This window comes from Geospiza fortis, unplaced genomic scaffold, assembly GCF_000277835.1.
Source record: "Geospiza fortis unplaced genomic scaffold, GeoFor_1.0 scaffold240, whole genome shotgun sequence".
Classification (NCBI taxonomy): Eukaryota; Metazoa; Chordata; class Aves; order Passeriformes; family Thraupidae; genus Geospiza; species Geospiza fortis.
Window position 1 is genome coordinate 3,037,341 of NW_005054379.1, and position 23,616 is coordinate 3,060,956.

The 23,616-nt window shown below is 34.4% G+C and overlaps 1 protein-coding gene across 1 annotated transcript in view; it reads right to left on the reverse strand.

Moving 5' to 3' along the window:
* Positions 1-1,312: 1,312 nt before the first annotated feature.
* Positions 1,313-23,616, reverse strand: part of IFT74 (intraflagellar transport 74) — a 38,070-nt gene continuing 15,766 nt past the window's right edge. Inside the window, exons 9-19 of the mRNA XM_005425029.3 lie at positions 23,597-23,614; positions 22,837-22,980; positions 22,064-22,104; positions 20,753-20,832; positions 17,612-17,665; positions 15,063-15,160; positions 14,002-14,128; positions 9,950-10,113; positions 9,236-9,361; positions 6,735-6,795; positions 1,313-4,964 (exon numbers count right to left, since the gene is read on the reverse strand). Of these exons, the coding sequence (XP_005425086.1) occupies positions 4,849-4,964; positions 6,735-6,795; positions 9,236-9,361; positions 9,950-10,113; positions 14,002-14,128; positions 15,063-15,160; positions 17,612-17,665; positions 20,753-20,832; positions 22,064-22,104; positions 22,837-22,980; positions 23,597-23,614 (1,029 nt within the window). The 3' untranslated portion in view covers positions 1,313-4,848. The remainder of the gene's footprint in view (positions 4,965-6,734; positions 6,796-9,235; positions 9,362-9,949; positions 10,114-14,001; positions 14,129-15,062; positions 15,161-17,611; positions 17,666-20,752; positions 20,833-22,063; positions 22,105-22,836; positions 22,981-23,596; positions 23,615-23,616) is intronic.

Consider the following 23,616-nt stretch of genomic DNA (forward strand, 5'->3'; position numbering starts at 1 on the left):
CCTTTCTTCCAAATTTGGGATTGGTAATCATGCAGAAATCTTGGGAATCTGAAGGCTTAATTTAGAATTTTGTCTCTCATGCATAACTGTTAGTCACTGATGCAACTGATAATTTCTACTATAGTCACTATTTTCTTTTTCTTCTTAATTGTAAGAAGTGCTGAGCCTCCCTTACATCACAAGTATTTGTGGACAAACTTGAGTTGTATGTTGGAGACAGAGGTCTGGCACCTTACTCATCCTTTACTGCACAGTGGAATTCTTGGGGCTGATATAAAGATACCAGTGTTCAGTGAATCAAGTTCAGTCACTTTAAATGAACGTAGCTTTCAAGGAATTAGCTCTACAAGAGGAAACAAGAGTGGATAATTTTACATTTCTGGCTCTTTTTCTCTCTCCCTTTTTTTTTTTCTTTTAATGTGAAGCATTTCCTCCCATTTCACACATTTGGCATATTGTCCAGTTAGTCTTCTTTCCTTAAAGGAGGACCTCTAAGTGTTGAGCACAAATCAGGGTAAAAACATTTCTTCCTCTGCTCCAAGATTCTGTCAATCACAACAAATGATTGATCAAAGGTGGGATTTGAATTCAGATAATCTCTGTAGCAGTGAATGCTTAAGGGCTTCCTTCCTCTTTAATCAAACAGAAAAAGATGACAACTATTTTGTTTGGGAGGAATCCAGTTCCCTTCTGAATGCTTGACCTGCATTTCAGAGCCTTGCTCTGCACATACAAGACATGTATAATTTGGTGTTCAGCTGCTATTCACACCATGCAGGTGTTCAAGTGAGCTCCAATTTTAGGATCACTTTCAGAATCTGAGGGGTTTTCACTCCAGTTTCTATACCCACCACACCCATTATCACCATGAGAAACACTTCCAAGGGGCTCACTCAAAGCATATATTTTAAGAACAGTTACAAAGGAAGTCTTTAATCTCTTTCTCCTCAAACTAAGACATTCTAATGGCTTGCACCTCTTCATCAGGCCTGCATTGTGCCTTGTATTTTTGTTTTATGCTTGCAGCAAGGAAATAGAAGTGCACAGAAAGAATTTACAAACACTTCACCTTGGAAACATGTGAAACGTTTCACAATTGTGAAACAGCACATACTAGCACTAAGAGCCATTAAATAAAGTTGTCAGGCAGAAAGAACTCTCAGTGTTCTGCCTGTCTGGAATTGCTCACAGGAATATTGCATTGTTGTCTTCTAAGATCACTAAAAGAAATTAAAAAATAAACTTATTTTGAAAGAAAAACAAGGTTTTTAAAATCACCATGAAAAGTAATGAAGGCAAGATGAAACATGAAGACCAACAAGAGGATTAGCTTTACTTGCAGCAAAAATACAGTTTGCTTGGAGATATGATGATATCCCTCAATATATGGGAACAACGCTGGAGTACTGTCATGCCATCATGAGCTGCAAACAACAGTAGTAATTCCTGTGCTCATCCTCAAGAACAAATAACATGGCAGCAACAGATGCTTTGATTGAAGGCTTTGAAATTGAAATGCTTCCTTTCATACAGTGTGCCATTGAAGTGAGATGGAAATAATTGTCAAACCTGGTACCCTAATGCCTCAGTGGCATCCTACGGAAGGGGGACTAGGGAAGGGAACTTTTAACAAACTGCATACATGTAATTACATGGAGCTTGTTGAGATGCACCACATGTGTAGAAAGATAGCTGACTTAAGGCATTGCAAGGTCATTCCTGAGTACCTTTTTCATCTTATGGTGGTAAGGGAGAGGCATCTGAGTACTGAAAGCTAGAATGCGTCACTTCAGGAAAGCAAGAAGAGTGATCTGTCCAATGACAGACTGGTCAGCCTCACCTCAATCCCTGAGAAAGTTGTGTAGCAACTAAGGGGGGATAGGATCTCCAGACACATGAAGGATGGGAAGTTGATCATGAGCAAAAAGCACAGACTTATGAAGCAGAAATTATGCTTAACTAACCTGATAGCCATCACAATGAGGCAACTAATAACATGCAAGGAGAGAGGTGTGGATGTTGTTTACCTCAGCATAAGCAAGCTGTTTGCAAGAGTTTTCCATTAAATCCTCACAGATAACCTGACAAAGTATGGTTAGATGAGCAGCCTTGGGGCTCTCTGTGTGGTCAGTGGCCTAAAGTCCAGTTGGAGGCCAGGCAGTAGTGGAATAAAACAGCCATGGATATGAGGGCAATATAGTTTAACCTTTTCACCAATGACCTGGGTGATGGGTCAGAGATCACCCTCAGGAAGCTGGCAGATAACACAAATCTGGGAGGAGTGGTTGATACACCATATGGGTGTAGTGCTAGTCAGAGGGATCTAAATAGGTGAAGCGGGCAGCCAAGAATGTCATGAAGTTCCACACACTGGAATTCCACACAGATGCATGCACAGTCCTGCCCCTGTGGAGGAACAATGCAGGCACCCATGCACACTGAGGGCTGAGTGGCTGGAAACCTGCTTTACTGAGAAGCACCAGGGGGCCCTTCCTGGTGTACACCAAGCTGACCAATAGACAACAACGCACAGCAAAACAGGCCAGCAGTATTCTGGAGCAAGTTAGGAAGAGCACGGTCAGGCAGACTGAGGGAGGTGATACTTACTCAGCCCTGCTGAGAAAGGTGAGCAGAAGAGATTTTAAGCATCTCCGCTCTGCAGATGCTGACAGTTAATTCATGTCCTCTCAGTCTGAAGTCATAGTATAAAATGCACAAAAGATTGTCTGGGTAGAGAGAGACCTGTGTTACTGAATTCATGTCCTGATGTACGCACAGGAGCTTCAGTGAAAAAACATTGTCTGGTACTTAAACTGTATTAAAAAATATATATATATATATATATAAAGAAAAAGTGATTTTCATTTGAGAAGCTACATAAGGGTACAACTTACACAGCTCACTACTAGGAGTGAATTAATAATCTTCCAGAGGGAGATGAAACACTTGCCACACAGTTAACCACTCTGAATCTATACAGTTCTTTTCAGCCATGGGTACTATGACTGCTATCAAGGAGCATATGGGTGAATTGTTAAGAGAAAGACTGAGTGATGAGACTCTTACACAGAAACTGGTTATCTGAAGATCCTTCAGTTTCTACTGAAGGAACAGAACTGCATGCTGGAGAAAGGGATTTCATGACAGGCATCTCCTGGGAGTACAGCAAAAAACCTGTAAGCTTTACCACGCTACCTTACAGAATCCCTACCAAGGAATAAAACCTTCCCCTGCCCTGAGAGAAAGCAAAGTCAAAGCAATCTGTTTATTCAGTCTGCAGCTTTTTTCCATTGTTCATTGCAATATGTTATTCTAGCACAAGTGGAATTCAGGAGGTGATCTCTCTGGCTGATAGTTCGATTGGTGAGAATATTAGACTTCAACTTTATTTCTGCAAATAATGGGCTTTCTCTGGAATAGCTGAAACTCTGACAGGAAGGAAGAGACTTTAGTGGGAATTTCCCCTAGATAACAGTCCTTAGTTTATAGAAATCCCATTCCATTATCTCTAAATATTCTAAACATACAGAGCAACACTATTCAGTGTGCTGAATTAGCAAACACAGTGCTTTCTGCACAAATCTTCCATATTTTTAGCTTACAGATTTTTTTGTACTCAAAAAGACAACCATAGATTTGAGGAAATTTAGTGACAAAAATACAGAACTATTTTAATGGACTCAGAACATTTCCTAATAATTTGTCTACTCCAGTTTCATGAAGTGAGGCGCATAGTCCACCTCTTTTCTGGAAAACTTTTCTAAGAGAGCAGAACAACTATAAATCCAGATCCTAGTGCTTTTTTGTAGTTTCTGTCTATAAGACTAGCTTACTGTTCAGCTAAGATTTCTATCTATAGTCAACTGTGCTATTTCTATTTGATTGCGACTAGCTTACAACATACCAGGTGAAAGAAATGATCAATAAGCAGTTTATAAAATACATTACATGTAGAATGTGAGAGAAATATATAAATGGATTTTTTTTTTAATCTAAATGTTTTCTGCAATTTTGGTATCATAAAGCACATTGTTATTTTCTATATAAGCCCTGTTTTTGTTCTATGTTGAAACTCTTCCTTGTGGATTTTTGTCAGAGGTTTCATATGACACTGCCGCTTGAAACTGGAGGAAAAAACACATTGCAGAAAATACAATAAATTTCTCTGCTATTTCCTTTACTGGTGAATACTACAGCAGTAAAATGCTTCACACAAAATCAGTGTTAGCTATGTTTCACTACTTTTTATCAGATTTTGCTCTTTACAATTTAAAAAATAACAAAGTTAAGTCTCCATTAGGAAATGAAAATTTGCTGGCATTTGCTTTTATTGTAAGATTTTACACTATGAAGCTATTTTGACTTTAAAAGATGCTTGTCATCCTTAGATGCTTTCCTTACTTGGTATAAATTGCTATATATAGGTATGGTATGTTGATGTTACCATTTATCTTATTATGCACTTAATTTAAGATAATGCATATGACAGCGTGTAAAGCAGTCCTGTTCTGTTTGACAGGGGTAGGACTACAAGGCAATTAGAAATTCAGGGTGTAAAGCAGACTAAAATTTCACATTTGAGATGCAATTCAGCAACGGGCCTCAGTAACTCATTGGGCAGGATCTCCTTTTTGTTTCTAAAATTCAGATGTTTATTTCTAAAAATTTTAAACAGTGCAGAAGGAGAGATAGTATTAAAACCTGTAACTTCTAAAAACCTGGAAAAATAATTTTAAGAATATCTTCCACCCTAGTGGTGAATAAATTATCTCAGTAGTCCAGCTTTCCACATGGCCTTTGCACATCTCTCATTGTTGGTCCATTCAGGCAGGAAGGAAATGCCTGGGTTCAGTTCTTGGTGTTCTGTAAAGCTTCTATGAGAGCTTTGTTGTATTCTTTGACCAGCTTTCTCGAATTCTTCATTATTGGCTGGTAGTCACTCTCCTGACTTTTTGTTGCTATGACTGATTAAAAGAATTAAGGAAACAATCTCCCAGTATAAATATGAGCATAATCACAGATCACAAGGGAACCACAAGATCATACATTTCCTTCTGTGAAAATTGTCAAGGGATGAAAATAGTGGAAAAAACTCAGACCAGGGCTAAAAGATTTACACTTATTTACTAGCCGCCATCTCATGACAAGCACTTCAGAAAAAAGAAGCCATTACATACCTAAGACACTTTTGTTCATATATATATATATATATATATATATATATATATATATATATATATATATATATATATATATATATATATATATATATATATATATATGAACAAAAGTGTCTTAGGTATGTAATCGCTCCTTTTTTCTGAAGTGCTTGTCATGAGATGGCGGCTAGTAAATAAGTGTAAATCTTTTAGCCCTGGTCTGATATATATATATATAGGCAGTAAGTTCCTCATGCAGGACTCTGCTTATTGTTACATTGCAAACCAAATCACAGAAGCCCCAGTTCAAGAAGGCAGCCCCACTCCAGTAGCCCAAGAAGACAGAAGTACTCTGTATAAGGGTCTGCAGTTGGATAGGCAATGTTTTATACTAAGTTAGGAGATACTTTAATATCCTGATCAACTTTTTTTCTTGGTTTGTTTTAAAGTCTTTTCTGTTGAGAAAAACTGTGTTTAAGAGTATTGCCTTAATAAAATATTACTGTAGAGCCTCCTTCAAAGAGGAGGTGGCTCCAACTATACTACCCTGTTCAAGACTTTTTTCAGATATTTTTCTAGGAATTAGAGCATGTAGCAGTTTTGAGAAATAGGATATTTGGTATTTGCAGAAAACAACATTACATGTTTACATGTACATATAGCTATATGTATATGCATTAATTACTAAATAATTACCATCATCATCAGTATTATTTCTGTGATGGCTAGCCTAACACAGGATTGCCTGAAATATATCTCCATGTTATTTTCTGAGACATGAAGGAATGTTCATCGCTCAACACACTACTAGATCGTGGGGTCTAGTTTTGATGTTACCTTTACCAATTACATTTGTACTGTAATCACGTAACGGTGATTTTGTGCATCTTGGAGATTTCAGATTTTTTAAATAATAATTTGTTTCTTAAATAATTTTAAAGAAGTAATTTTATTGCAGTGAATTCACTGTCCCTAGAATATAAAATAAAAGCACAGCCTGGTCCTGTTCAGATCTCTATAAATAACCAAGGAGAAAAATGGAAAAACAGTACCAGATGAGAAGAACCATCAATTTTAATTAAAACAAATTTCAGTGCTTTTCCTAATTTCAAAAACTATCTTATGAAAGCCATTTGCAAATCAGCAAGTAATGATTTTGCTGACATGATTACTGGAATGCAACTTATTAATCTGAATTCCATAAAAATAGAGCTACAAGACAGTTCCCCCACCCCAGCATGTTTTCAAACAATGCTACGCTGGCAGATTAATATCAGATAAGACTGGAGAGATGTGAAGATCTTTATATGTAACCTTGCGGAAAACCTGAGAAAGAAGGAAAAATTCCAGACTGCAAGGCAAGGACTCTGTAAAACTCTTTCAGACAACACATGCAAGTTTCACTATATATAATATCTATCAGCTAAGCAGATAATTGCAAAGGATTGCCTTTCCCCTCCTCCCCTGTCTTTTGCAGCCCATTCCGTCCTGTCTTATTCTGCTGGAGGAAACAGACTTCTTCCTCAATTAATACAGTGTGTGAATTTGACTCTTACTTCTTAAAGAAAAGGATACACTCCTTCATCATAAAGTTATTTTGCTCATGGTGCTGCCACTTCCTCTCCAAATTCGTAAGCTGAAAACACAAAACAACAAAAAGAGCCAAAAATTAAAATGGTAATAATTACCATTTATATATTATAAATTTATATATTATAAATTTATTTATAATAATTACCAATTTATATATTTATACAAATAATTTTGTATCAGTACCTTGTACTCTATCAACTGATAAGATCAAAGTTATTTCACATAAAAACCACAGAAATTAGAAACAATGGCAAAATGCTTTTAAAGCTGCTGCTGATTAACCTGCATATATAATTTAGCACTTCATAATCCATCTGTATAAAAATACTGTATGCAAATGCAACAACAGATGAGAAAATCAGATGAGAATTCAAGATTTGTCATATAAGAAAGTTAACAGGCAAGTCAGAAGTAAAAAGGTGAACAATTCAGGGAGATACTAATTCTAATTATGCACCATATCATTTAGATGGATCTCTTCTTAGAATCAGTAAAATCTAAAATCACCAGAGATACAATATTTCCTGACACTGTCTTGGACTTTGCACTACACAGAAGAAACTTCCTTACTTCCATAGTTAAGTTTCCTGTCTGATGCCAGAAGCTGTGATAAGAACAGAGCTGCAGCGAGAAGATTGTAGGAGTGTGGGTTCAGCGCTGGCACTTCTTCAATACTTTCAGCATCAACAGGAAACTAATGTGGACATTATATTGATGGCTGCTTCCTTAGAATACAATTTTATATTTGTTTTTCTGATGCTACTGTTCAAGGTTCTGCATTTCAAGATATGAAGATGTTATTTTTAAAAGTAAAACTAAAAACCATTCTGAGACTAAACTTTAAGTGGAAACTAAGGTAATAAATAAGGCAAATATTGCAGTATTTTAGTTTAAAACTTTCCTTAAGCTGGAAGAGATGAAAATAGTTTCCATATAATTCAAACCTTAACAGTAAAGAATCAGTTAATCTAGTGTTCTAGTTTGCAGCAAACAAGGCAATCATTCGTTTCCAAGAGTAGATGTTTCTGGCTAATCAGAATTATTATTGTCCTTTTGGTAGACATTGCTGCACATAACAGCCAGCAAAGGAGCCTGGAACTGAAATACATGTTATCTTGCACAGAGAAAAGGAAAGATTCAGTGTATTTTTACAGTAACTGCTTGAAGACCAGCTGACCTCTTGCAAAACTGGCCAAGTCTTCCACATTTATGAACACTATTTGTACTTCAAAATGTTTGATGAATGTCAAATAATCAGTTATTATAAGACATATCTTAATTCACCCTCATTTTTTTACACTCAGGACATAAGAAGTAAAGAAACAAATCCTTTCACACACATAAAAATAGAACTGCCATAGCTTAATGAACTGAAGAAATTCCATACAACTACTATTTTATATAAAATGCTTAGACTCATTATGCAAGTATCTTACAACTGTTTGGGTATGCATTTCTAATTTATCTAAACCCTAGAATTTGATCTTGGCAAAAAAGATTCACAGTATCTGAAGTCTTCCACATTTTGGCATGTAGCTTTCAGGATTTGTATCTTCAGCCTAGAATGATTATCATAATCCTGTGCTACAAATGGACACATATGCCTCAGTCAGAGCTATGTCTTCTCATCTGCTCCACAGCATTAATTTCAAAAGAAAGTCAACTTAAACGTGTACAATATGACCTTCAGCTTTTAACTGTATCAGAAAAAAAAAAACAGTTCTAAAGGACAAATATCTCAACAACATAAATCAATAAAAAACAGCGAAATGCATTAAAAAAAATCAGTTTCCTTTTCCACCTTATTTTAAGGTTATCTATTTTTCTTCTGTGCATTCAAAGGTATTTACCAGTAAAGTTATGCTGCCAAAATGATAGCAATTTATGTGTGTTTATAATGAAAGAATAGAAGCCGATCAAAAAGTTATAAACATCTTTCCTGATTCACTTTTGAAATACAAACATACATATATACCTAAGTTGTTTAAATGTGAACAGACCCTAAAACTTCAGTGGCCTGCAAGGAGCAGAATTGGAAAAAGGAAAATGGAATTACTAGCACAGATTTAAAGGAAAAAAAAATCACCACGACTTTAAAAGCGAAAGAGATCTTAGATAATTAGTAGTGACCTTTTTTTCCCTGAAGTTTCTTTCTAAGTTTGTCCTCAAACTACTTAAGCAAAGGAAGGGCAGAAGGTACAGAGTTCTGAGCAAGATTAACACAAACACTTAAACAAAGGACTCACAAAACTTTTAGCTCAGAAATATCTCTGCTAATAATCCAAAGCTTACAAGCCATTTATTGGCACAATATTACCTTTTGTCTAAAAACAGCAAATACAGTTACACACTTGCAACACATGACTTAGAGAACTCACTGAAAAGGAACAAACAGATTTTGCCTATACAATGCTTCATGTGTATGAGAAAGACAAAACCAAAAAACAAACAACTGAAGGAATAATATGTAACTTGACCTATACCTGAGAATGGGTCTCATTTTCTTGCAGCTCCTTCTTTAGTGTCTCATACTCTGTATTCAAATGCTCCATTATTTTCTTAAAAGCACGACTGCGTTTTGTTAATTTTTCTTTGTCATCCTCGAGTTTCTAGTTAGGGAAAAACACAACACAAACTGATTGATGGATGAGTTCATGTGATGTAGGCTTCAGGCACATTACTTCAATTTACCTTTTAAGATGCTACTTTTTTTCCTTTTAGAACAAGATCACATGCACATGCGTAAAGAACTCATATGTTTTTCTCTAGCACTGCATGCTCTAACAAAAATAATAACCAATGATTATGACCAAGTTGTATGCTTAGACAATACTGTATGAGCACTAGTGGGAATGCTGTTATTAAGAATTTGTAGGAAATTCTCTTTTGCTTGTGTTCTGTGTTAGATTGCTAAATTCAAAGCTATGGGCAGCCATAAATTGCATAAGCGTTTAGCTGAATCACTAAAATAGAATGGGGAGATTTTGTGAAAGGAGGTTATCAAAAGAAACCCAGCTGAATACCTGCTACATGTACCCAGTTAACAAGTCACACATATAAGCAAAATAGTATTTGGATTAATTTGCACTGATGTGCAATCCTGTTTTTCAGCTGTCAGAAGGACTGTCAGTCACAAAACTGGATTCCCCTCCACTAACTGTTCAAAAGCACACACTTTGTTTTATCCCTTTCATTACCTTTTTCTTTTCTTCTCCTGATGCTTTCAGAGCTGGCAAATTATTGTAGATCTCCAACTCTGCTTTCGTCTGTTCAATTTTGTCTTTAAGAGAAGCCAGTTCACCAACCATCTTGCCCTCCAACAGTTCCATCTTCTGTAGGTCCAGCTGCAGTTTTTGACTCTCTAGATCACCAGGAACACAATCTCTAATTAACAGTACTTTTGTTTCAAAATACACAGCCCATTACATAAAGATTTATGCTATATTTAACCAATATAAACAACTCCTAAATATACTTCTGATTTTTTTGTATTTTTGGGAGTCATTAATGTGAAGGAAACAATAAATTTGATCTTCACAACCATGCCACAAGTCAGACTCACACACTACAATTACTGTATTATAATCCATAAGTGAAGAGTAATGAAAATGTGATGATCTGTATCACAGTGTTTCTATTTGTAATGTTTATAGCACCATGCAATTAATTATAGCACCACAATCTTAAAGCAGTGGTGATAACTTACAAAAAGTTTATTGCAATGCAATAGAAGTGCAGACAGAATGCCAAGAAGTATTTTTATGAGTTTTTTAGCATCATGTTCTTTTTATTTGTGCTGCATGAATATGGATAAGACTTGGTTTTAGGACAACAAATAGTGAAACTTGCTGTAAACATTTGCTTTGTAGAGGAAAACATTTTCATATATCCTTCATATATTCTTCAAAAAAGAAGTGTCACAGCTTACAACATCAACATAGGCTATAATATATAGCATTTCCTTCTGAGATGCCATTAAAAACATAGCAGAGTTACATAGTTAAAGAAATTAAAACTGTGGGTGGATTACGACATAAAGAGGACTGTAGAGACTGAAACTGTCCAGACATGTGGGAGAGAAGAAACAATATATACACAAAGTAATAAAAGTACTTTGACTCAGTCTTGGGGTAAGTTATTAACCTGGAGTCAGGAAGGACTAGATATTGGCTAGATTTAGTTTGGATGGTTTTGTGATCTGACCTGTCATTGTATTTCATTCATGTTCTTGAACACTGAACACATGGCTATATCATCTTATGTTTCAGATCTGTGTCTAACTCAGAAGAACAGAGAAAATGCCATTTTCTTACTACATTCCAAAGTATCAGGCAACATGGGCTATTGAGAGTGATAAGACTGCACAAAAAACCGTTTATTGGCATAGATTTGCATCTTGAGATTTGTGCTCATCTGCTGAAAATAGGAGAGAAAATTTCCTCCCCAACTTAATCAAGACAGTATAAATCTTTAAGGCAGAAGAAAACAGGTGTGTCCATGTGATAGAAAGAGAGTTCACCTTTCCAAAAACTGTGGGTATGGTTCTGTCAGTGGACTTACATGGGAAAATCTCACCTGATCAAAAGACTCAGAGCAAGATTTTGCTACTCATCTCTCTGCTTGTGTATTTATGCCATATACTTATATTTTAGAGTGAAACACTCACTTTTATCAACATTTCTGGCATATTACAGAGCACTTTCATGATTTCTTTAGGAACCTCAAAATAAAAAAAAAGAACAAAGCAAGATTTCTGTACCATTTGCAATTATCCTGAGGAAAGCTTATCCATAAGGTAAGATTGAAAGTGTCCTCTATGTGCAAGGAGCATTTATATAAATATGAACAATGCAATGCAAATTAAAAGAAATATTTTAAATTATAATATTTTTAATTATTTCACATATAAGTAATTCATAATCTGCCTTCCACTGCAAAGGACTTAAGAAAACACATTCAATGTGTCTACAATATTTTACAACTGCTCAGTCTTCCACAATGAAGTTTCAGGCATTGGTCAATGACAGATTGTAAACCACAACTGAACAAATCACCTCTTTCCTTTCTTGTTCCTAGAGCACTGTGGTTTAAAGACAAATCAATAAATGAGAGTTTTAGATCAGAAACAGTAAAAAATAAAATTAACAAATAGACTCAGATTGGAGAGAAAAAACAGAAAACAACTATAGATGTTCATGAGGATTTACCTAGGTCTGATCACAGCATTTTCACTTTATATACAGCTGTTCTAATATCTGTATTTTGTTATTTTAAAATTATACATAGTTGACCAGTTGAAATTTATTTTACATGTAAAGACTAGTGCCAACCCAAATGCCAAAAAGGCAAAAAATTTCTTGGACTGTTCTGTCTAATACAAGTATGGCGACACTGCAACAGATATTCCTATCCATTCACACTTTCTGGAGAAAAGGAATGAAATTGTAAGGGGAAAATTTTATCCTTATCCAGCAGCAGACTCAATGAAAAAAACTCAAAACTGAAAAAAACTCAAAATTCTTCTAGGGGAAGAGACAGGAAGAGGATGCAGACCAGTTCCTTCTGATAGGCCACGAAGTTGCAGCATCTAGCATGCAGTGTGTACACAGTGGTAAATTCTCAGAACAAACTACAGTGACCCAGGGAAATGTTTTTGGGAAACTATGCCATCAGCACTTTTGTTTATCCTTCATGATTTCCTTTTCTTTTTTATTTTTTTAAGGATTCTGCTAGTGGACTTTTTATATCTTTGTTACAACAAGAAAATATGGAAATTCAGATTTTAATCATAACAAAAGAATTCTGAAGATGGCTATGCTATAATTCAAAGATTAGAAGGAACTTCAACTGTGCAAATTGAGCATTCACTGTATTTCTGAAGGAATCTTGTTTGTTATACTGTCTGTGAATCCCAGCTGTCAGACATTTACTTAGGAATAACTTAAATTGCCTGCTGAAAATCATGTACTGTAACTTCCTCCTCTTCCCTTACAGAGAAAGAAATTTTTCTTTCAATAATGCCTCTATAGTACTACATGCTTCCAAAACATCCTTATATTGGAAAACAGTCAGAAATTATGCTTATATGGAAGAACAAAAAGTCATATCTGAACTTTTAATATAAGGCCCAAAAATTCAAACTACACTACAACTGCAAAATGAGTATTTGCAGATGAGCAAACACTAGTGTTAAATCATACAACAGAAAATCAATTTCTCTAAAATTTTGTGCCAAATAACTTATTTGCTTGTAACTACTTTGAAGTCACAATACTGGCTCCTATGTTGAAAATTACTGTGAAGTACAACATGAAACAGCCTTCTAAAAAAATGATTTATCGTTCTTAATTCCTGCCCCTTCCTTTCAGCCAAACAAACAAGGAAAGGTTTGCTGAACCAATAATGATATTGGCAAAGACACAGAATTGTAAGGATAATTTTACCATAAACAGTGCAAATAACGACCTAAAGAGATACTTCTTACAGGAATGAAATTAAACTACTGTCTACTTTTTGAAATTACAGAGAACATCCTCAAGATGCTAATAAGTATTTGAGCGTTTAGAAAATAAAGTCAAAATGAATATTCACTCTGCCGAACCGAAGCCTTGGGATTTGAGAGCTATTCACTGTTGCCAGTTAATTGCCTGTGGTACGTATCCATTTGGAAAAGCATAAACCATAAGTAAGTGATACTAAGAACTACATTTACAAATAATTCATGGTTAGATAAATGTGTAAGACTCTGTTTCAGTTTATTAAACACTCTTGTTCATTAAACAATCTTGTGTTTATTTATTATTCAGTTTATTAAACAATCTTGTGTTTATTAAACACAAGATGATGGAAGATCTTATTTTGAGGCAAGTATTGGTAAAATAAAATTCTAGCTCAATTCAACCCCTGTATTGAAATACACTTGTTAAACATATATCTGTGCAAGGAAGATGATAATTTAGTGATAATAGTAAGGTAAATATAAATAAGTATACATACCTATTATAAATACATAGTATACAACATCTAATAGACATAAATAAATAAATAAATAAAACAAATAGAAATAAATTGATGAAAATAAGTAACTTGTTACCAAGAAGCATTTCAATTTGTGAACTTACCACAGTATTTTAATATTTGGAGATCACTTGACATCTAATATTTGGAAGTCTTCTACATGATATCAGTGTAACAATGCAGGTAGTCTTTATTATTTTAAGGAATTAATTAGAAAATTCGCTGATCTCACCTGTAATCAGGTTCTTGGCAGTGCTTTGTGATTTCTGCATTTCACTTGATTTGAAAGTGAGGTCTTCCTGCATAATCTTCAGCTCTTGATTGGTAACAGATGAAATTTGTTTCATATGATTCAGATTCTGTGTGTTACCAACAACAATGATATGAACATGCTGTATTTTTGAAACAACAACTGGTAATTGGATAAGTAAGAAACTCTCCGGTCCTATGACATTGTCTGTTATTTGGGTGATTTAAATGTGAATGACTTGCATTCTGCCAACTTCTGATAAAAGATGTATTGACAGGCCAGTACAGATGAAATAAATATGCAGCAAATATAAACTGTGCTGTCATATAAGTCTGTTGCAAAGTAAGTAACAGTGCCTAAAATATACCTTATGGTATACTATATTGAAAGAGGTAAGAGACAATTAAAATAATCATAGAATCAAAATATTAGTCAGGTGAAAGTTTTCTATAACATAAAAAATCCATGGGAGCCAAAAACATTAAAAAGAATATAAGTTTAGAAAGTGAGAAAAATGGCAGACTGGAAATAGGAACAGTTTCTGAACTGCTACATTATAAATTTATAATATTTACACTAAATATTATGCATCAGGGTAGTTCAGACATACTTTTAATAGAGGGACAACTGAAATATTTTTAGTTCAGTAAAACTAGTGACAGAATACCCATGAACTGAGGTTTGCAAACTGTGGATAAACAAAATATTGCAGTAGTTTTATTTGCAGTATTTGGAAATGTTTATCATTATTAATGTTAGTTATAGCAGAGATGCAGAGTCATGAAATTATGAAAATATTCCTTTGTTCTGGTTACAATATCATACACTGTTCAAAGCTCTTCCCCTAGAAAAAGAGAGAAATTAAACAAATCCTTTTTTAACTACAGCTGTACATGGTTTAATGTTTAATCATTTCAAGATACAATTATGTAGATAAATATAAATATATAAAATCCACCATCCTTCTTTATCCAGCCACTCTCCTGTTCTGTGTGTCTGAAGTCCTAGCTAGCCAAAGGAGGATGGAAATACTACATGCTTACCCTGCTCGAGTGTTCCAGGAGTGCAACAATGTTGGCTTCTATTTGGGCCTTTCGTTCCAATTCCTGATTCTTTACATCTTCAAAAGTTGCTAGAAAATCTAGGGATTAACAAACATGAAAAAGAAGGCTCTTACTTTTATGGTTGCAATCTTATTTCCAGTCAAAACTTTGTATTGTATTGGAAGCAGTACAGCTTCAGATAGGTTACTGTAATTGTTTATTTAAAAGCCAGGTGGTAGAGACATTGAAACTTGTCAGCTTATTGACCTTGTTCCATGCGAATGCTGTGTATTTCACAGATTCATAAAAACCCTTGAATGCAAGAAAGTTCAAGAGCTCATCAAATTAATTCACTTGCTCCAAGACAAAACCAGCTCTATGTCTGTAATTCAGATGTTTGTCTATATTCTTCACAAACAGAGCTCCTGATAGATACTCTACAGTTCTCCTGGATAACCTATTTCAATGCTTGATAAGTTTTATTGGTAGGAAGTTTTTACTAATATCCAACCTGAAATCTTTCTGCACCTTGTGGTATGTTACTCCTTTTCTATCCTCCACATATATGCAGAAATAAATTATTCCATTATTATTTGAAACAGCCTTTTTACACATTTGACAACTGTCTTAAATTTTCTAAAATAAAAGACAAATTCTTTTTATATCTCCTTGCAGGTCATGCTTTCTGCATACTCCCATCAGTTTTCCTAAGCACTGACAGCCCCCTTCTTTATGAGCAGAACTCCCATCTGAAGAATTTGATGCACAGGGAAAAAAATACTCCAGATTTCAAAAAAAATTACACTCCAATGTACACCCACTGTTGTGGTATTTTCCTTGTTAGTTTGATACTGCTCAGCCACGTTCACTTTGTCTTTCAGTCTCTGAGTCATACCACAGAGCTGTACCTTATGAATCGCTCCATGCTCTGCATTTTTGCTGTTGATTACTCCATCCAAGTGTAGAAACTTACACTTAGTCCTTTCCAAACTTTTTTGTAATTCATTTCTAACATAAGAGATGTATACTAAATTCTAACTATGTCCTCCAACATGATTTCAGCTTTTCTGATGGACCATTTTTTGTAACTGCTGTCAGATACTCTCTCCCATCATCCAACTGATTAAGAAAATACTGTGTAACCTGAACACACTGACAATCTGACACACTGCAAAACCCCACATAGTATATCCTTTAGTTTTGGCACCAAATCTTTCAAAACTAATGATTTTTTTAACTTAATGCACAATATAGATTAATAATGGACAATATTTGCCTAGCTTGCTTCTAAAAAGACAAGGCAGCAGAAGTTATATTGAAGTTAAAGTACACATAATCTGCTACACCTTCCTTTTTCTGCAGTATTTTTCTGACACAAAAAAAGGAAAAAAAGTTGTCTGTACTTGACAAATCAATACAAGCGTTATTCATATTCCCATTCCTGTAACATTTACATATTGTTAGCTTGCATAGTTTTCCCAAATTATTTCTGGAAATTGATATTAATCTGACTAGCCTGTATTTCCCTGTCCCCTCTTCCTCTGCATAGGCACCATATTTCCTCTTTCCCCATCCTTAAGACTCCTGGCATGTTCCCCCAAATCTCTCAGGTCTCAGGTCCCCCAAATCTAAAACTGTAGCAATAACCTTTAATGAAGGGTAGAAGCAGAACTAAAACCCAAAATGTCAAGCCCTGCAGACTCCATCTGTATTAATATGGTAAATCCAGATCAAGTGAGCTTTTGTCTCTGCTTCTCAGGAAACCTGGCAATTTGAAAACACAGAAACTTGCTGTGTTTTTTATTAATCTTCTTTTATTATCAGCTTAGACCTTTCTCTCAGTATCACGATAGCCGTAAGTTATACAGAACATTTTTAGAGAACACTTAAAAAAGGTATCATATCCCTTGAACCTCCATGGCATGTTTACTGACCATTATCCCTTTTGCTGAGTAACAGACCAACTCTTTCGGTAAGCTGTCTCCTACAGTATGAAAGGAATAAGGTATACTTAAAGTCAGTTGTTTTCACCCTCTGTTAGTTGTTTCTGAAGTCTCTACAGCGTTAAAACTTTTTGACATGTACCAAAGCTTTAGAAACATTCATCTTGAGTAAACAGATATGAGAAGTTCTAATTTTATAGAATTACATTTTATCTACAGTCTTCCATGCTGAAGTTCTGCTTTAATCACTCAATCCATTAATTACAACTTTGCTTTCATAAAATAAAGTTGTGTTCCTAAGACATTTATTGGTTGATAAAAAGCCTTGAAAGATGCTCTGAATATTTGTGACTGTCATGTAAGATATCAATTATCTTGTCCACAGAACAAGAATGCAGAACTTTATGCAAAGATCAGCACACCAGTTCTTTGCCGATATAAATTACCTTTTTTAACAGTAAACCAGAACCTGTAATTTAGTGAAATTAGGCTTAATAATATATATATATATCTATACACACACATATATATATATATATACATATCTATACATATACATATATACACACACACACAGTATTAGGTAAATAATATTAGACAACTTACTGTCCATGCTCTCTTCCCTCTTCTTCAACTCCTTGTATTTCCAATTTTCTTCTCCTACAAGACATGTATCATTGATTTAACTTTACATTGTCTCAGGCCTGGACTCCTTCATGAAGGTAAAATGTCTGTTTCAAAAATAAAATTTCTACATGCCTAGGAGCTACAGGATTCATCCTATTTCATTTAATGTAGTCAGTTCAACTAACTATATTATATATATCTTTATATTAAAATAGAAGATAGTGTAACAAATCAGCCTCAATGCAATTTTGACCACCTTTCAAGGTTACAACTTCTGATAATAGGACGGAGATAAATACTTGGTTTGGACAAAGGAAATTCACAGGGGCTTCTGAAGTTAAGTGAATTTCAACAATGGAGAACAAATGCTTCTTTGTATTCGGGCACCATGATTAGTTAAAACTTTCTGCAGTCCTGTTTAATATATGAGCCACTTCAAATGCACTTTCACCTATTAGAATAGACTTTCATAAGGATATGCAGCTTGCAAGTGATATTCTCAAGGAAATAAACAGGAGAACTGTACAAGCAATAGTCTAGGAAAATAAAATGCAAGAAAGCTTTCTACAATTAAGTTGGAAACACTTCCATACACCTTCAATATACTGGTATTAGAAGTAAGGAATAACATTCATAGACACCTTATTTTTAAATTCAACTACTGATTATAATTAACTCATAATTTGTAAGTATTAGTAAGGTGGGACACCTGATATATCTGTCACAAGAAGATGAGACAATTCATTTCCTAGAAATAATTTTAAGTTTCAAACATCTACATTTTTAATTGAGTCTGTTTTATTTTTAACATAATTTTTTAATTTTAAAGGATAAAAAGTAAAAGAATCAAATAAGTACAGATAAAACTGAGCAAACAAATTTCTCTAGGACTTTTTATTTGTGCACCCCCATGCTTTCCTTTTTATCTGGTATATACAAACAGTAAGAACACCTGAGGGGCTGTAAGGGACTTTGATTCTGCTTCAGCTTCCTTGCAGCTGCGGCTTTGCTCCTTGCTGGACACTCTCTTTCATTTTGCAAGGCAAGGCTCCATTATTTAATGACTTAGCCTGCTCTACTCTTAAGAATTCCAGTAAAGGTGAGCCATGAAACAGAGTTACATAATCTGTCAAGTGTTTATAGAAAAAAAATATTTGCACTCCACAATTTTGAGATGTGTTTTCAGTAAGTTTTCTTTCAAATACACCACTAATACACAACTGTCTTAACCTCATCTTCAATGTATGAAGGGTTAAGTCTGTTGCATTATGAGTTAATGCTGACTTTGACTAATCATTAAAGTTTACTGCTAGTATATAGGCCAAGTAATAAGTGGGTGAATTATTTACTTATTTAGATTTTTTTCAGATAAAACCTAAAAATAGTTATTCCAACATTGTATGTTTCGTCTTTTTCCTGCTCAGAAATATTTCTAACACTGAAATATTTATCCTAAAATATTAAATAATCCTTTGTTAAAATGTCTATTTTTTTTTTTACTGGCTATTTCACCTTATATATGCATAAAAAACTTTAGAGCTGAATTTTGGGAATGCTATGTAATAATGTTTAAATACTGATCCACAAGTAAAGTCATTGGGGAGGAGAGAGCACAGGAATTTCAAGGACACACCAAGATACTGATTTAGAGCAGAAGCATGAATGGCCCTCTGTGATCTTCTCTCCATTCACTTGGGAAGGCAGCACTGGCAGTTTACATTTCTGTGTCTGAAAGCTACTCTTTATGAGTATCTTTAGTCCCTCTGTGTTACACAAAGAGGTATAATTCCCTCTGCATTATACCACAAAGTAACTTGAATCTGAATATTCTGACTAGTTCTGATATGCTGACAAAGAACATGTGCTTTCTCCTCCATATGCTTCAAACTCCTCTTCAACAAATTTATTTTCCTAAAACAAGAGACAGTCCAGCAACGAATGACTGTGTGTGCGCACTGAACTATAAAATGTGAAAAGCAACTCCCTTCTTACCTTCTGTATTTCTCCAAAGTTAAAATAAAAAAATGGTTGCAAGCCAAACAAAAAGGAAAAATTAAAGAACAATAAAGTTTGCAATGATATTACCTGGAAACACAAAGCTAATAAAGCAGTCTTAATAAATTATTTCCAAAAATATGAAGTATCTGTAGAAATATGAAATATTTTGCCATGCAAAAGATGATAAACAGATGTCTGAAACATTTGCTTAGAGGCAGATTTTTAGATATTTATTCACCCAGAATAAACTTATAGCTAGATTTTACATTGATTGCACAAGAAAAGGCATAAAGCAAGAAGAACATAATTCCTCAATCCTACAGAAGTTAAAAATTTGTAAAGACTTTCAGAATGCAGGCATATATTTATCAAATTCCTATCTGAACAAGATTTCTTATAACCAAAATAACGTTATCCATTGCATGGATCTTCCTTTTATCTATAGCCTTTTACGGCTTTTAAGGGCCCGTGCTCAAACTGAAGTTACTTCCTCCAGAAGAGGAAGTAACCACAGAACCATAACTTCCAGTGCTAGGGCAAATTCCAAACTAACCTAGCCTAAGCACCAGCAGCATGTGTTTGCTGGAGGTCAGTGTAAGCTAAGACCATTATCGGGCAGCTTACAAACTCTTCTTGCCAAGATCAACCCAAGAAGTTTCAAAGACAGATAAAAATAATACTGAACTCGGTCTACTTTACACTTTGCTATTAAATATCCTCAATTCCACATTTGCTGACAGTGTAACAGATAATGTAAAAGGTAAAATTAATTAAAGCATTTCTAAATATGAATTTGTTCTGCAGTGCTTCCAGTAAGATAAACTTCTATTCCCCAAACAATATTAAAAATAAAACTGGACAGAAAACCAGACAGATGTCCTATTATTTTATATGGTAATTTTCAATATGAACTTGTTGAATGTATCACTAAAGGTGGGTACTCTCCATTTGTTATGTCTGAAAAGAACAGGCTGTACCTGTAGGCACAGAACTTTTCATGCTGATGAGTATTTGACTTACTGCATAAGCCTCAAAATTTTAAGCAACTGCTAGGTATAACAGTTTGTTATAGAACAATCAGACGCGGCTCTGCACAGTCTGCTACAACTCTAATCATATTACCTCGATGGTTCTCCAGATCTGTATCAAGTCGTTGAATGACCTTTTTAAAATAATCTATTTTTTCTTTTACTTCTGCCAACCTAACAAATAGATAATGAAAATCAAGGTTAAAACTGTGTTGTAAAAGACTTACTTTATTTTAGACAAAACTGAAAAGTCAAGAATAAAAATAGAAAATATAGATTTAATCAAACCCAAAAGAATAACAGGATTCTTGTTATTATAAAAGCTGTATGTAAATCAATTGTCACTTAGTCCTCTGTTTATTAAATAGAAGTTCTGTAGCTCCTTTTTATTAAAAAACAATTTTTGTTGAGTCATCAGTAATTCTTAACTTACTCAACTAGTCCCTCTGCTGGTTGCTATTCTTAGAGTATTGTTGTACCTTCAAGGAGGTACAACATAACTGTTAAACTGCAATTAAACTGTATTTAGTAAAATTCACTAAGAAACTTCCAAATAAGTCACTCTGCTGTGTAATCAAAGTGGGAAATGAAACTACCTTTAACATATCTCTACATAAAATCTCAAATATAATTCTTTGTTATTGTTATTCATTAAAAAAATTCTGTTAAGCAACTCATTATGCAATTAAAATGCATTAAAAATTAACAAATAATTATAGTTGGAAATATTGCTTAAAAGAATTTAATATTGATTTTAAGAGATTTTATGAATTATCTCAGTTTTTCTTTCAAGAAAGAGAAATCAAAAGGCTCAAAACCAGAAAATATGGTACTGTTTTATCTCCCCCTCAATACATTACTATTTATTATAAAATTTACTTGACTTTCTGGCCAGTCTTTGGAAAGGCCCAGTACCTAAGAATCAAGAAGCAATGCCCTTCTACTCTTTAGAATGGAACTTATGTAACTCTTAGGAGAGTTTAGAACACATAAAGCTAAAAATGTGACTGCAGTGTAAAGCTTTAAGAACACATAAACTTAAAAATGTGACTGCAGTGTAATAACGGTTCAATTTCATAGCTGTCTCAGAGGAGCATCTCTTACAAATCAATGTCTTCTTCAGCCTTAAACAAGTTTAAGTCAGTGCTATTACAAATTTATATTCTCAACGTGTGTTCTTAAGGGATGGAAGTATTATTATGCAGATCTAAATGTCTTATCACTATAAAACTTGTTTACCTGAAACAGAAGAACATATTCTATTCTCTATGGAAGGTTAGACTACTACAGGTTTGAAGACGTGGTGATGTTCTAAAAGTCCATAGAAATAGACTTTGTGAAGGAACACAATGTGTCTTTAGGGTGTACATGTAATTTATAGCAACAGTATAATGGAGTTACTCACTGTCTTTCCATGCTTGCAATTTTTTGACTATCATCTTTAACCTATAAAAAAGTTCAACAACTTTAACATATGAAATAAATCTACAAATGAAAAAAGGAAAATTATAAAAAAATCTGAATTCAAAATACAGGGAATAGAAAATTAGCATTTGAAATCACAAATCTGTGACACAGTCCAACAAAAAGTGAAGATTTAAGCATGTCTTCCAAATGTTTAAAAATCATACTTTAAAAAATGAAATACACTTACCATTGGTCATTCAGACCCAAAATCTATGAAGTACCAACAGCCAGTTACAGTATAGGCCATTGTAAAGTGATCCAATTACTCCTGGACTAGTATATCTGTTCAGTACCTCACAAGGATACTCTCTGGAGTTAGGTTACAAGTAACCTCCTGTGTAAAAGTCACTCGCCCACTTTTTTATAAGCCTTGTTTAGGTATTGGACTTTGCTATCAGGTCTCTTCAGAGCTTTCTCTTCTCCAAAATGAACAGCTCCAACTCTCTTATCTTGTCTTCATAGAAGACATGCTCCAGACCTGGGATTATTTTCACAGCCCTCCTCTGAACCCATTACAATAGGTCTCCAGATTTTGGCTGGACCTGAAATATCCCAACTTTCCAATTCATTAATTATTTTTAATGTCAGATTATTTGCACTGCCTAGAGGACAAATAAAGGCAAAGTTCAAACCTAAGTATTTTCAAGTACTATCACCCCCAATAACACTGGCTTGGAGAATCTTTTACGTAACAACATTTTCTATTCTTGCCTGCTTTAGTAATCTTTCTCTTTCCTCCTGTGGAGACTCCATGTTCTTATCCTCAGCAATCATTCGATCTCGATGTTCCTTGAGTTCATGGAGCTTTTCATATAACTGCACAGCTTCCTGTTTCACCGCAGAGTGTGCTATTTCCTGTTGGGAAAAGCAAACACCTACTAGCTGTTTTCAGATGGGAAGAGAGCATTGTGGCAATCATGTTTTAGTTAGGCAACACTTACCTATACATTGCAAGTGAAGCTTATTTCTTACAAAAAGCACAGAGACAGTAAAAAGCACTTTACAAAGTACTTTCTAAAAAGTAAAATTTATAATCTATATTGTCAATATTTCATTTTCTGAAATAGAATATCCCAATCAGTTACTTCTTGATTTACAAGTTCTTCCTTGGGCCAATTTTCTGATGAGATTTATTACTTCACAGTTTCTAGGGGATTTCAAACAATGTGCAACATTCAAAAGGACTAAAAAATATCTAGTAGTATTTGAAAATAATACTTTCTGACTGTATGCTTCAGGTCATAGATCCTTTTATTCATGAAAGGCCCAATATGAAAAAAATAAGATATTTTTACCCAAAACTGATTAGAAATTATTAGTGGAAACCAGAAAGGCATATCTGCTTTCCCATACTAGAGCATGATCCTACAGTGTCTGAAAATTTAAGGAAAAGAAATTATGGGTATTTTTCTGACTGTATTATTCTTTACACTAGCATTCAGTGAAGATGACCACTTGTTATCATACATACAGCTCTTAGACTCTCTTCCT